Source organism: Charadrius vociferus, unplaced genomic scaffold (assembly GCF_000708025.1).
Source record: "Charadrius vociferus isolate BGI_N301 unplaced genomic scaffold, ASM70802v2 scaffold151, whole genome shotgun sequence".
NCBI classification, from domain to species: domain Eukaryota; kingdom Metazoa; phylum Chordata; class Aves; order Charadriiformes; family Charadriidae; genus Charadrius; species Charadrius vociferus.
Genome location: NW_009646933.1, coordinates 757,023 through 769,841, shown reverse-complemented (window position 1 = coordinate 769,841; position 12,819 = coordinate 757,023). Strand labels below are relative to the sequence as shown.

General features: G+C 44.7%; 1 protein-coding gene across 1 annotated transcript in view; it reads right to left on the bottom strand.

Annotated features, from left to right (window-relative positions):
* The window catches only part of SLC14A2 (solute carrier family 14 (urea transporter), member 2), a 41,106-nt gene that overhangs the window by 21,945 nt on the left and 6,342 nt on the right, over positions 1 to 12,819 (bottom strand). The window contains exons 5-9 of the mRNA XM_009894751.1: positions 12,050 to 12,197; positions 10,383 to 10,517; positions 9,377 to 9,426; positions 7,536 to 7,791; positions 2,979 to 3,043 (exon numbers count right to left, since the gene is read on the bottom strand). Of these exons, the coding sequence (XP_009893053.1) occupies positions 2,979 to 3,043; positions 7,536 to 7,791; positions 9,377 to 9,426; positions 10,383 to 10,517; positions 12,050 to 12,197 (654 nt within the window). The remainder of the gene's footprint in view (positions 1 to 2,978; positions 3,044 to 7,535; positions 7,792 to 9,376; positions 9,427 to 10,382; positions 10,518 to 12,049; positions 12,198 to 12,819) is intronic.

Sequence of the window (12,819 nt, the reverse complement as noted above, 5' to 3'; positions counted from 1 at the left end):
CCCATCTCACCCTGGGGGGGCCCTTCTCTCCTGTGAGGGTGGCAGAGCAGTGGCACAGGCTGCCCAGAGAGGTGGGAGAGTCTCCCACTCTGGAGCCATTCCAAACCCGCCTGGACGCCATCCTGTGCAACTGCTGTAGGTGACCCTGCTCTGGTGGCAGGGTTGGACTAAATGATCTGCAGAGGTCCCTTCCAACCCTGACCATTCTGTGATTCTCTGAAAACCAGGCCCAAGAAAAGCCAGGTGCATTCATCTGGTTGGGTCCCCTTGTTTGGATTTGTGTTCCCTGCCCTTTTTCCAGGCTGCACTAGCACTTATCAACACTGGCCATTTCTCTTGGCTGGCCTGAATGCTTGTGGAAATGAGATTGAGTCGCAAGCACCTATGGGACCTCTACTGGAAATCATTCTTCACACCATCATGATCCTAGCTCCAACTACTTACTGTGACCAACTGGCTCCCAAGGTAATGTGCACTTTTGCTGGAAGACACTGGCCTCTTGTATGGTTGTCTTCAGCTTCAGACACCTTCAGAGCATCTCCTCTCTCCCTGTTGTGTTCATCTGTCCTGGAGGAGGGAGTACCAGTCTGGCTCTTGGCGTGATCCTGTTTGTTTCTCAGGAGTTAGTGGTGCACAAAGCTCTCCGCTTCATGCCATGAGTCTGAACCTCAAGGCTGCTTGTTTTTCTGGTCATCTGCAGCATTGTAGACTGGATCAGCTGTATTGAAACATCCTGAAATGCTACAGGGTTTTGGAAGCCTGAGGTTAACTGTATTCCTCTATTTCAGGACTGGAGAGGAACCTGCAATTCAAACAATTCTAAATTTCAACTTCAAACCCCTCTCCTGTTCTGGCTCCAGGTAAAAGCCCAAATCTAAAGAGATTCATTTTCCAGACCTACCTCAAGACATCAGGATCCCCATAAGAATGACAAAGCTGGCCAAACTTGCCTCATTTTTATGACAGTAGGCAAGGTGTTTTTCTGCTGCTTCATCCACTTTTGCGATTTCAGAGTCAGCTCACTTAACTCCCCTGCATCTAATCTCAGCTTGGCAGCGTTTCACGCCCTTTCCCCTTCCTTTGCCCTGATGGTGGGGGTGTGCGTCTCACCCAGGGCATGCCTGCTTTCAAGGAAAAAATCCATTCTCACAAACCTATGTGTTGTAGGAGATGAAAGTGTTGGGCCTCAGCAAAAAGCAGAATACTTATAATAGTTCCAATGAGAAACTCTTTCAGCATATAAATCCCAGTGATTACTATTCTCTTACCGAGTAGTTCTTAATAGAAGTGGAAGGTGCTGTACATCGCATGGGTTGCAGCTCTGATCCACAAGGGCAAGAGGACTGACTGCACCCAGAAATGAACCACCAGACAGCAAGAACAACTGAAAATTAATAATCAGTGCAATGGATAGAGGTAGAGTTACACTGGCTGTAGACGCTTATGGGTTTTTGTAAGCAGTACTACAGAGCAGCATTTTTATGCACACACACAAGCAGACATAAATCCATTTGCAGCAAAGATGAACATTTTGTAGAAGATGAAAGGGGGAAAAAAAAAAAAAGTCATGTCTGCTGGATAACTCAATTTTTGGGAATGGAAAATGCCCTAAAGAGGATTTAATTTACACAAATGAAATACGCTCACTCAACTACAGTAAGAAACCATTGATGCCTGATAGTTTGTCATCATCTTTGCCTTTCTGGTTGTTTCCACAGCCAGGAGTTTCTGGTTTCTGGCTGAGTGGTTTTGCAGAGCGGAGATTTGTGGGTGATGGAGCAACAGAGCTGTCAGCACTCAGTTGAGAGGAGGGAGATGCGGAGAAGAGGGGTCAGGTGCAGGCTGGCGTGCCCTGGAGTGAAGGGAAAAAGGTTGCAGGTCATCCTAGTTGCACGGGTCAGGGATGTCTCTGTCTTTGCCTTTCGCAGTTCTGTGCCCGGCACAATTTGATTAGCAGCTGCTGAGATGCGCTACGCAGCCTGTACCCCTCCGCAGTTTTATGTAGGTGAGGTAGTTGGATGTTTTTGGAATGGGTCCACGTGTTCTTGGTGCTCCACCTCTGCTGTGCTGAATGAAGCTGCATGTTTTGGGAGCACGAATTCGGGTCTGCCTCAACTCTCTATGCAAAGAGCTGTACCTGGAGAAGGATGTGAGGATGCAGCTCCACGACAGCTGAAGCTGCTGAATGCACAGAGGTGCATTGAGTGCGCTCAGGAGCTGCTGAGCTGTAGTCGGAGGTTCCCAAACTCATTCCCAGGGAAGTGTGGTGGAAGAACCACAGTTCTTCCCACAGTTATCCCTGGACTTTTCATCCTGCCACGGGGATGCATGAATTCCAGCTGTGGCAACAGCTGCAGGAGTTTGTAAAAGACCCTGTGAGAACTGTAAAATCAACTGCAATCAAGGGTTTGTTTCCTGTTTGAACTCCTTCCATCTTCCAAATTAAAACACACCCATCTGTTGAAGGGGAATCGAGGGGAGAGTGTTTGGTAAACAGTTCCTACCCTCAGAGTGGTGGTATTTCTGTAACCCTGGCAAATGCGATCTACAAAAAACCGAGTCAGTCTGCAGTGCTGGGGAATGGGTCTATCGTTGCAGACTGGAGATATCTGGCATGGACAAAACAGAGCAACTTCCCAGCAGCTGGAGATTTTAAGGGCTTATTTTATTTGGACATAGAGTCATAGAAACATAGGATGGCTAGAGTTGGAAGGGACCTTAAAGATCATCTAGTTCCAACCCTCCTGCCATGGGCAGGGACATCTTCCACTAGAGTGGGTTGTTTTAAAGCCCTATCCAACCTGGCTTTACATGTTGTAAAGTTTTGGGTTTTTCAGCTTGTGGTGAGGCCCTGCATTGCTGGAGTACCCCTCTGGAGCAGAAAGCCCTCCCCAATATTTGCTGGTGGCTGTCAGGGTGCTGGTTGCCTGGGGTCTGGGGGGGATCCAACCTGCTCTCCCTGTGTCTCACAATTTTACCTTCCTGTTTGTACCGATCTGTAGTTGCAGGTATGGGAAGAAGAGGTGTTGACATTGCAGAAGGGCTGAAAAAACAACAATATTTATTTTAAGCTCTCAGCAGAACAGAGCCAGAAGGGAAGGGCCCCGGGGCTCTGCTGCAGAGCAGCTCTGGCAGCTTGATTAAGAGTGGAGGCCAACAAGGAAACCTGCTGGGTGGCAGCAGACTTTAACTCATTGCGCTTTGCTGGCTCTTGCTCCCCATACAGCACTGCAGCCGCTTCACCCCATGGCTCTTTGAGAGCATGGTTGTGGGTTTTCCAGCCCTACAGCTTTAGGTGTCCTCCCTGGGCTGAGAGAATGCACCGTCTCCTGTACTAATCTCCCTCTGTACTGCTGCATCTGTCTACTCTGGACCCCAGTAGTATGTGAGGGGGTCTCCAAAACGGTCATCAGATGAAGGAATCAGGTGGTAAATGTCATGCTCCAACAACTAGGATGCTGTGGTGTGGACAGCAGCATGGCTCTGACCTTTGCTACCACTGATGTCCACTGAGAAGACAAATCCTTCCCCTCCACGTTCCCTCAGTGCAGCTTTGTTAATTGTTCATGAAGAGTAATTAACAGGTAAGTCATTCTGGAGTCATCAATACCTGAGCCAGGACATCTAAAGCACTTGCCTCAGCTTTTTCTGTAAGAGGTTCTGTGACCAGTCTTACGGACAGAAGCACCTATGTCTATGTGAGAAGGGCTGGGAACATCCTATCAAAAAGCAAAGTTAGGGGGGTTTTTTTGTTTGTTTGTTTTTGTTGGTATTTTGGTTCTTTGTTTGTTTGTTTTTCAGGGGGTAAGGAGCAAATAGAAGAGTACGAAAAATGACACCTGGAGCAATAAAGTAAGCATTTTTCTTAGACACACATGCTGTATGTAGTTTTTACATTGGACTCTATTGTCCTAGATGGTCTTCTCTGTTTACTGGGGAGGTTTCTTGCAATTCCTTCGTGTTGCTTAGTCTGCTCCCATTTACCACTGCTCTTCAGATTTTGAAGGAACATTTTGAGGAGGTTGTTTTTATATATGCAAGTGCTAGGCCAGGTTTTGATTTGTACAGGAATATTTATTTCATTTGAGCTGGGCGGAGTGACTGCTCTGGCTATAGAAGAGGCTTTAGTTTTTAGACTTTTCTGTGTTTTTTTTTTTTTTTATGGGCACATTTGTTTTATGCTAGATCTCTGGGAACTGTCTAAAAATTATTAGTCCAATTGAAAACTGTATATTTTCTTTCTCTTAATGATGATTTTCTATAGAACTTGATAGACAGCAGGCTGTCGGGGCTACCATTGGTAACTTCAGTTAGTGCTTTTACTGCCTACTGCTTCCTTCCAGCAGACACTTGATTTGTCTTGGCTGTTTTCAAGAATTATTAGTACTGGCTATAGTTACTCAAATCTTTTGATTAGCTAGAGACTTAATAAAGCTGTTTATACCCTATTTTTTATGGATGGCTTCAACTCTAAAAATTGCTTTACTAATTGATTTCAGGCTGGATTTGCTTGTGGCTGAGGAATTAATGTCTTCAGTGGCTCTTATATGACAAATTCTTTCCAATAGCCATGTTGTGCTTGGACTTCACTCTTATTTATAAGAAAAACAAATAATATGCTTGGCATAACTAACCAGAGTTGAGGTTTTTCTTAAAAAATATGGTCCTGGCATTATTTTAGCTGACTCTATTATAGTATTTTTGTAATTTTGTGTTGCTTCTGTTTGCATCTTTCTCTGATGCTGGATTGTGTATGAGCTAAATTAAACTGTGCAGAGCAGATGAATGAGTCCTGCTAGTTTGTGTGTGCTTTGTATTTCATTGACTACTACAGAGGGAAGGTGTTCAGGCAGCTATGTATCACCTCATGTGTTATTCTGCCTTTCTCTGTTTCTCTAGAGCAGGAACATTGGGATGTCCCTGATCTTGCAGTCCGTAGGGACCATACGAGACTGCTTTTTTACTAGCACTGGTTTTCTGGCATCATGGCCCAAAGGGCTCTACACTTTCTTCCCTGCCTGCTGACACCTTTTCTGTAGATGTGGTGCTGAGGGACATGGTTGAGTGGTAACTTGGCAGTGCAAGGTTAGCAGTTGGACTTGATGGTCTTAAAGGTCTCCTCCAACCAAAAACGATTCTATGATTCTATTCTATGATTCTGATGGTTACTTTGCTTTTTCTGGAGTCACCATGCAGGAATAAGCAGTTGCACATGCAGCCGAAAAACACCCTTTAGCTCTGGCTGAGACCGTACGTCCCTTTGGAGCAGTCCTCTGTGATAGCTTTAGGGCTTGACTGCCTTCATCCACTGACTGGGCCACGGGTTGCTTTTTGCAAACAATCTGTTGCTCCTAAATCAGTGGTTCTCATCTCTTGTATTACAGAAATAGACCTGTGCCTCTGGGCTCCTGCTGCTTGTCAGAGCTCAGTGTCTCCAGGGGGCTGCTGGGACTTCCATGGGAGATTTTGACCACCATAGTGCATCTGTTTTTCTGCTTGCTGCAGTGGTACATCTGTCAAATCTTCTTCCCTCTATTAGAAATAGGTCAGGTATCGGGCTGTGCTCACTCCCATCCCTCTTAGTTTGCCCTGGGCTAACAAAAGTGTCATGGCTAACAGATCAGGCAGACTGATGGGATTCTTGGTCTTTCATTAATCTCCAAGAAGACTTGTGGCATGTGGGAACACCAGCTCGTTCCCTCAGTGCTTTCCTGGAGTAAGGTCAGGTTCAGAGGTTTGCCAGAGGTCTAAAATGGGACACAGGTGTGACACAGGTGCTCAGGTCTGAGGGTGGACCAGGTTATAATGGCTACAAAGCTCACTAGATCCCTAAATTTTCAATGACGGGGTTGTCTTGGCTACTGAAATTTGGACTTACCTGCATGTGTAAGCTGGTTCTGCCAGGTGGAATCTCAAATCTGTCATCACCCAGCTGAGGGAGGAAGTATGACCTACTAAAGTCTCTGGAATGGCCTAACCTTTTTAAAAAGCCCCTCAAGATGCTTACGTGGCACCATATTTTTGTCTTCCAGGCTGATGTCAATCCTGGATGCTCCTTCTAGGGAAGGTTTAGAGGAACTGGCAGTTGCTGGTGCTGCTGGTCTTTTGCTCACAACGGCACGAAGAGTCCTGTGAGCAGCACCCAGGCTCACCCTTTTTTAAAAAGGTCCGTGTACTGGGTGAGAGCTGGGGTCCCATCTGCTCAAAGACCGTCAAATGAATCTGTGCCACAGCCCCACATTAAGGACAGCATCTGATCTGAATGTTTGTGGTTGCATAATTTCTTTGCATTTTAAATCTTCGAGTCCTTTGGATCCATGATTTTAAACTGACCATGTGACATGACTTTAGAACAAGGAAGCCTTTCTGTCAGGCTTGTTTTACTGAGGTTTTGGGAAAGGTTCCCAAGAAAAGACCTTTTTAGGGTAATTTTCTGTTCCCTTTGGTAAAGACTTGGCAGAAGCATAAAGTGGCCATGTCCTCCTTGCACCTTAAGCCTGTTAGAAACCAGCCTGTGGGGAGAATATTGGCAGGAGGGTCCTCAGTTTCATGTGATTAACTCTGATGATGCCTCGTGAGGTTTCTCTGGGGCAGGTCAGATACTGAAGACTTACGAGAAGACCCTAGTCTGACACCCAACAAACATCAAGGGGAGCCTGTGACTTGTTCATTGCTGGTGGCTTAGTGCAAGAGAACTGTTCCCATAGGAAGAGCAGAGAAAGAACTACAGTTACTGCCATCAGCAGTAAATATTTTTCTCATTCTGTACGTGAAGCTTTCCTATTTCCCGCTGGATGTGTGTAGGAATTCAGAGCTGCCATCCTGCCTTCAACAGGAGAGAGATCTTCTATTAAGATAGAAGATGATGCAAGGAAAAGGAAAATGTTTGGTCGTTGCTAGCTAGTCACTTTTCTAGTCTGATAAAGCATATATACTCATACCTTCATTGTCTTGGCACTTAACGAGGAGTCAGGAGCTGGCATCAAAAATAGTATGCACTCTGTAAGAATATTTACCTGTGTGTATTGTAGCTGTTAAGAGGGATTAAGAGGGTTAGACAGTGATGGGACACAAGCAAGGAAGAGATCAGTCTGTTTATTCTGCTTTCAGATATACGTGTTCTTAATTTGAAGTGCAGCTCTTGACGTAGGTCTTACATTATTTATTATTATTAGATACCAATACCTTCTCAGCATATTTATTTTGTTAAATTACATGTCTGAAATTAAATGCAGCCTCTTGTCAGCATTAATATTCTTCTGCCTATTCTTGTAATTATTATTGATAAGAGGTGACTTTCAAGTTAACAGCATGTTAACTTGGATGAATAAGACAGTCATTATTGTGTTACCTGAGTGCTTTTCGGAAAGCTTAGCTCAAGGGCAAATCATGTTTCCTCCAGAGCATGGAGCCGAATCCCCGGCCTGCTCACTGCTGCCGAAGGTGGTGTTTGTGGCTATGATGTGCTTGGCTAGCATATGAAAAACCGCCCCAAAACTATACACTCATGGACATTTGAAATCAGTAATCATGGCGGGTTTTGGGGGTGCACAGGGGGGTGCCTCCTGTGCTTATTTTTGAGTCACCGGAGGGTTTCTGCTCCTTTCGTTTCTGCTCTTCTCTCCTGTTCTCCGATGCCCTTCGCTTCATCCTCAGGTAGTCGATCCGGTTGGCTTCTGGGTAGGTGACTTTGCAGAGAGGGATTCTGTAGATGGCTGGGTTGTCTGAATTTACGAGCAAAAAGAGAAGTGCGGAGAAGCAAAAAGGCCAGGTGCAGAGCGGCAGCCCAAGCTGGAAGGGGAAAGGACAGACAGACAGGTGCCTTTTGGTACCTCTTTTTGCATGTTCCCTTGGCTTACTTCTGCTGGTTGCTAAATTCTTGCATTTGAGAAGTTGGGAGAGCCTGTGCTGTCCCTGAGGACAGTGTGACACAGGACGTGTCTTCCAAGAGAAGTGGTAGATGCCCCATCTCCGGAAACATTCCAGGTCAGGTTGGACGGGACTCTGAGCAACCTGATCTAGTTGAAGATATCCCTGCTTACGGCAGGGGGGTTGGACTAGCTGACCTTTAAAGGTCCTTTCCAACCCAAACTATTCTGTGATTCCTCAACCACCCCCATACAGCATCCCCCATTTGGATCCAGAGGAAGATGCCCAGGTGCAGGAGCATACATGGGGGCTACATGTGAGCTAGGTTCCTGCTGGTCACCAGAGGTCGGGGAAGCTCCTCTGCTACTAAATGTCAATACAGTTGCTCACAAAGAGGTAGCTAGTTTGTCTGAAATGTACGGGGCTATGTAAGGCATCCCACATTGGAAACCTTAGTCCTATTAGAGATGCAGCTGTTGGCCAGAATGGCATTTGGTACCAATATTGAAGCAACTGAATCAGGCTCCAGAGCTCTGCTGGCTGTAATGAAAGCCAAGACACCCAGCTCACATGTAGACATTTAAATTCTCTAATAAATGAGCTGAATCCTACCCTCACAGTCCTGTGAAATGTCATGTACTGAGAGAACAATTCAGCCATATTAACTGTCCTCAATACCCATGTGTTTCTGGCATCGAATCCAACCCTCCGTCCTGTTCTGTGACCGTACCTCTTGACCTGACTTAGGGTGTGCCAAAAACAAGATCATAAGGAGAAAAAGTAAATGTTCTTTTTTTTCTGAGGCATCCCAAAACCAGGTGTGCTTAACAAAGCAACCCATCTGCAGGGACCTACACAGTACCAAGTGGATGCCAGATGAATACATTTAGTGTATGAAGCTGCTAGTTCTAAATTCTTTTTTCTTTTAAGTTACTAAATCAATTTTATTAAAATATGGTTTTGCTTTAATCTCTCAGATCTTAAAGAAGAAGCAAAGCTTGGCGTTTCTCGATTCACGTCTTTCTTGGTCTGTCCAGATATGACAATTTTGTTTTTAAGAGAACAGTCTCCCCCCTGATTTTAATTCTCATATCCAGATAAAACTTAAATAATATCTGTGGGTAGGGTGAGAGAAAGATCTTGGAAGAAGCAAGGAAAAATTTAGACCATTGGAAATTGTTCAAAGATATTGTCTCTGAGTACTGCATCTCAAACCGCTTGCCGTTGCTGGGATTCACATATACATGCACAATCCTGCTGTGGGTGACATGCTCCAAAGGTCTTTGAAATCTTATTATCAGAGTCTGCAAGTGCAGAATTCAACAGATAGAGAATCTGTACCGGACCCACCATTGGCTGCAGCATTCTCATTTCAATGTGGTCAAAACTGACAGAGAGAATTTTGAGGCATTTCCTTAACACTGTATCGTAAACAATCAAAATACAGTTAAAACAAACAAACAAAAAACTCCTATAAATTCCACTCCCCCTCCCCCCCCCAACTTACCACAGATAGGGCATTAGCAAGAGCTGCTCCAGAGTACGCACAAAATAACGCTGAGAAAAGAAGACCAACGACAGCTTAAGATGAGGCAAATATTTTTTATCTCCCCAAAGAAACTATTAGAAATAGTAATATTGTCCAAATACACAGTAAAATATCCTCCCAGCTACCTGATGTGAGGATTAATGTTAGAATTCAACAATAAGGTAAAATGCCCCAATGCTGCGTCTGGCTGTATGGACTACATTGGGTCCTATCTGCTCTGTCGAGATGGATGGTAAATGAAGAACAGCTGCTGGTGGTATTTCTTTTATCAATTGGCACAACTTGACCTGTGTGCAGTGGGGGATTACAGAAATTCTCCACCACTGTCTCTCCTGTGGCTTCAAACCACAAGCAGTTAGCAGTGGGCCTCCTGGCCCCAGGACGTCAGAGGTGGCAAAGCAGGAGATAAGGCACTCAAGGACAAGGTTAAGGAAGGGAAAGCTGTGGAGCAATCCCAAAACTGTGCTCAGGACAGGAAACTACTGAAATTCAAATGGTTGGAGGCTGGGTGAATCTTCATGGGTATTTTATATGTGTTACACTGTTCTTAAGCTCTTCACATAGAGTCTGGTTTTGGCTGCTGTTGGAGATGGGGCCTTTGGGTTTTAAACGGACCTTGTGCAACAGCTCTCTTCCTATGACACACTTCCTCTAATGATACATATAGTTGTGAAAAGGCCACTTCTATGAAATCTGTTGGGTTGCTAATTTGTTAAACTTCTGCTCATGGCACAGCTTGTGCTCCTTTCACAAACAGTACTTCCACCCTTTCTAGATGTTTGTAGGCCCTTCTCTCTGCACTTGCAGCTTGTGCATCCAAGCTCAACTCTGATGCCATCACAGAAATGGCTCTTGCATAGGACCCAGTTTTGCAGCAGAGTCGTATTTGATTTGAAACCTGTACTACCTGTGGTCTTCCTGGCTGCATCATTTTTTCTCTTCCCTTTACGTAAAAGATACATACCACAGGCAAGTGACAGCAAATGAGTCTGCCAGGTCAGGGCATAGAACATGCCCCCGGTTGCAATGCACGCAAGTGCGCAGTTGTAATTGTGTAAGCCAAGGTAGATGCTGTCAAATGGTGATGCAATGCTCAGTGCTGCAAGACAAAAGGCAAGGCTGTGTGGTTAGGTATGAGAGATATCTGCAGGAGGACCCATCACTTGCTGGGAATCTGTCATCTCTTCCCTATGACATCTAGACAAATTTGCCCATGCTCACACTTGCATAAGATGCACGAGAAGAAAAAGGATGAAATCGCATGAAGCTCATTATTTTGGAGCTCTGATAATGTCCCTAGGGTTGGAATTTGGCCCAGTCTCAAAGGTTTCTTTCAGGCAAAACTTCCTATGTATACACCGAGGGTGTTGCAGTTAGTCCCCCAGAGGTACAGATGGAGATCCAGCCAGAGTGTAGCGGGATCCTTCTCACCTTGGCATCCTTCTTGCTGAAACCTGTGCTCACACGTACTGTTTAAACCTCATGAGTATCCTGATCTTGAATACCAGAGGCACAACTGAGTGCCGTTTGTGGGAGTAAGCAGGGTTTTCTGTCTCTTCCTAGTGACCTTTGCTAGACGTGGTCTAGATACTACATGTGGTCACTCCATTGTTTCTGTTGGGAGCCAAGGGTCTGCCCCAAAGCTGACCTCATAGGAACTTCTGCAGGATTTCTCAGAGGTTTCAGGAGCACCAGTAAAAAGAAGAGCACAGTATGCAATGCACGGGCCACCGTCACGTCACTCTTAAGATTAATACATTTCCTGGTATAATGTCCTCATTTGTCTTCTGTTTTATCGCTACGTTTATCCCCAGATACTTTCCCCTGACCTTTCTCTTCTAGATTAAATATCAGACCTGTACAAACCTTGCCAAATGTTCTTAACCATACAAATAATGGATAGTTTTGTTTAAAAACACAAATATAAGGCAGCTCATGTCTTGTACAGAGTGCTTCAGAGCACAGAGAACTTATTGTTGGATGACTGTGCCTTTTCCAAGGTTGTTGTCTCAGACTACGCTTGTTCAATCATATTTTTTTATTACTGTTGGTTGCATAAGTGGCATTAATCTTGTCTAACTTCAAGGGTCAGATTAATCTCTCTTAATTTAAGATTGCTTCTCTGGTTAGTGGAGAGACAGGCCATTTTGAGTGGTGTTCGTTTAGCTATTTTTACAAATCTGCAGCAGGATAGAATCAACTGCATCCCAGAAAAGTCTCTTTTCATTGACGGATCAGCTCTGAGGTAGACATCTGCATATGCTGGTAATTTAAAACGCTTGTGGTGGCAAGAGATCAGTTCTGAAACTATTCCTCCAGGTGTCTATCATCATCTCCATGGGATTCATCACATCCAATGGCAGGAGGGTTAAGCAAGGTGGAACAAACCACCTGCCTGTTTTACAAATCTCATAACAAATTCAAAGCTGAAAGAAAATCTGCTTCTGTTCTTGCCTTCACCATGTTGTGTGACCTTCAGTAAGACCTTCCAAATTTAGAGACAGTTTCAAAAATGGGAGTGTTGTCCCAAGGACATCGAAGCCTGCGCCACTCTAAAGTCTGAACAGAGTCATGTAATGGCTAGCATCGAGATACCCTAGTTAAAAAGTTACTGTGGTAAATATTTCTTACCTGCAAACATCCCCACTGTTGATCCAATTGCAGCATGTAAACATATAAGTGGAGAGGAGATAAGCAAAGCAACAAGGATGATGCCTCCAGTCCAGGGGTTTTCGCAACCATACACTTGACCAGCACCGACTGGGATGGACTGCAAGAGCTACAGCAGCCAATAGAAAAGAGCATGTTATCGTGTCTCTGCCCTCAAAAGGACACAGCAGTTATTCTATCCAAGCTAATTGTTAGAAAGAAAGGAAGCAATCCTGGCTCTGAGTGGGACTGATGGGTAAATGTGGTCTCTCAGACCCTTCAAACCAGGGTTAGTGGACTGTTTGGTTTGAACTTCATCAATCCAAGATGGACCTTTATTGCTTTTGAGATCATAATATGATGGATGGGGGAGTGTGGGAGGGTGGTGTTTTAAGTTGTTTTTTTGTTGGTGACTTTAGTGAGGGAGAAAAATGGTAACCTTCTTAGGCAATAATAGTATGGTGGACCAGGTTGATTAGAGTTTATTATATATTAAATGAAGCATATTATGCTGCTTTGGGGAAGTGATTCTCCAGAGCTAGAGCTAGACATGAGGGAACTGGGTATAAATAAGTTTCTGTCCCTTTGTAAACCTGATGTTTCTTCTGGCTTTTCACATTGTCATTGACTGCTTTGCTGATGTTCTTTTAACCACTTCTGGACAGCAGGAGTGAGTATCCAGATGTGCTTCTGTATTGACAGCACTGAAGACTTGTTTTGGGGCAGACCACTCTTATGTGAGGTGAGAGGTT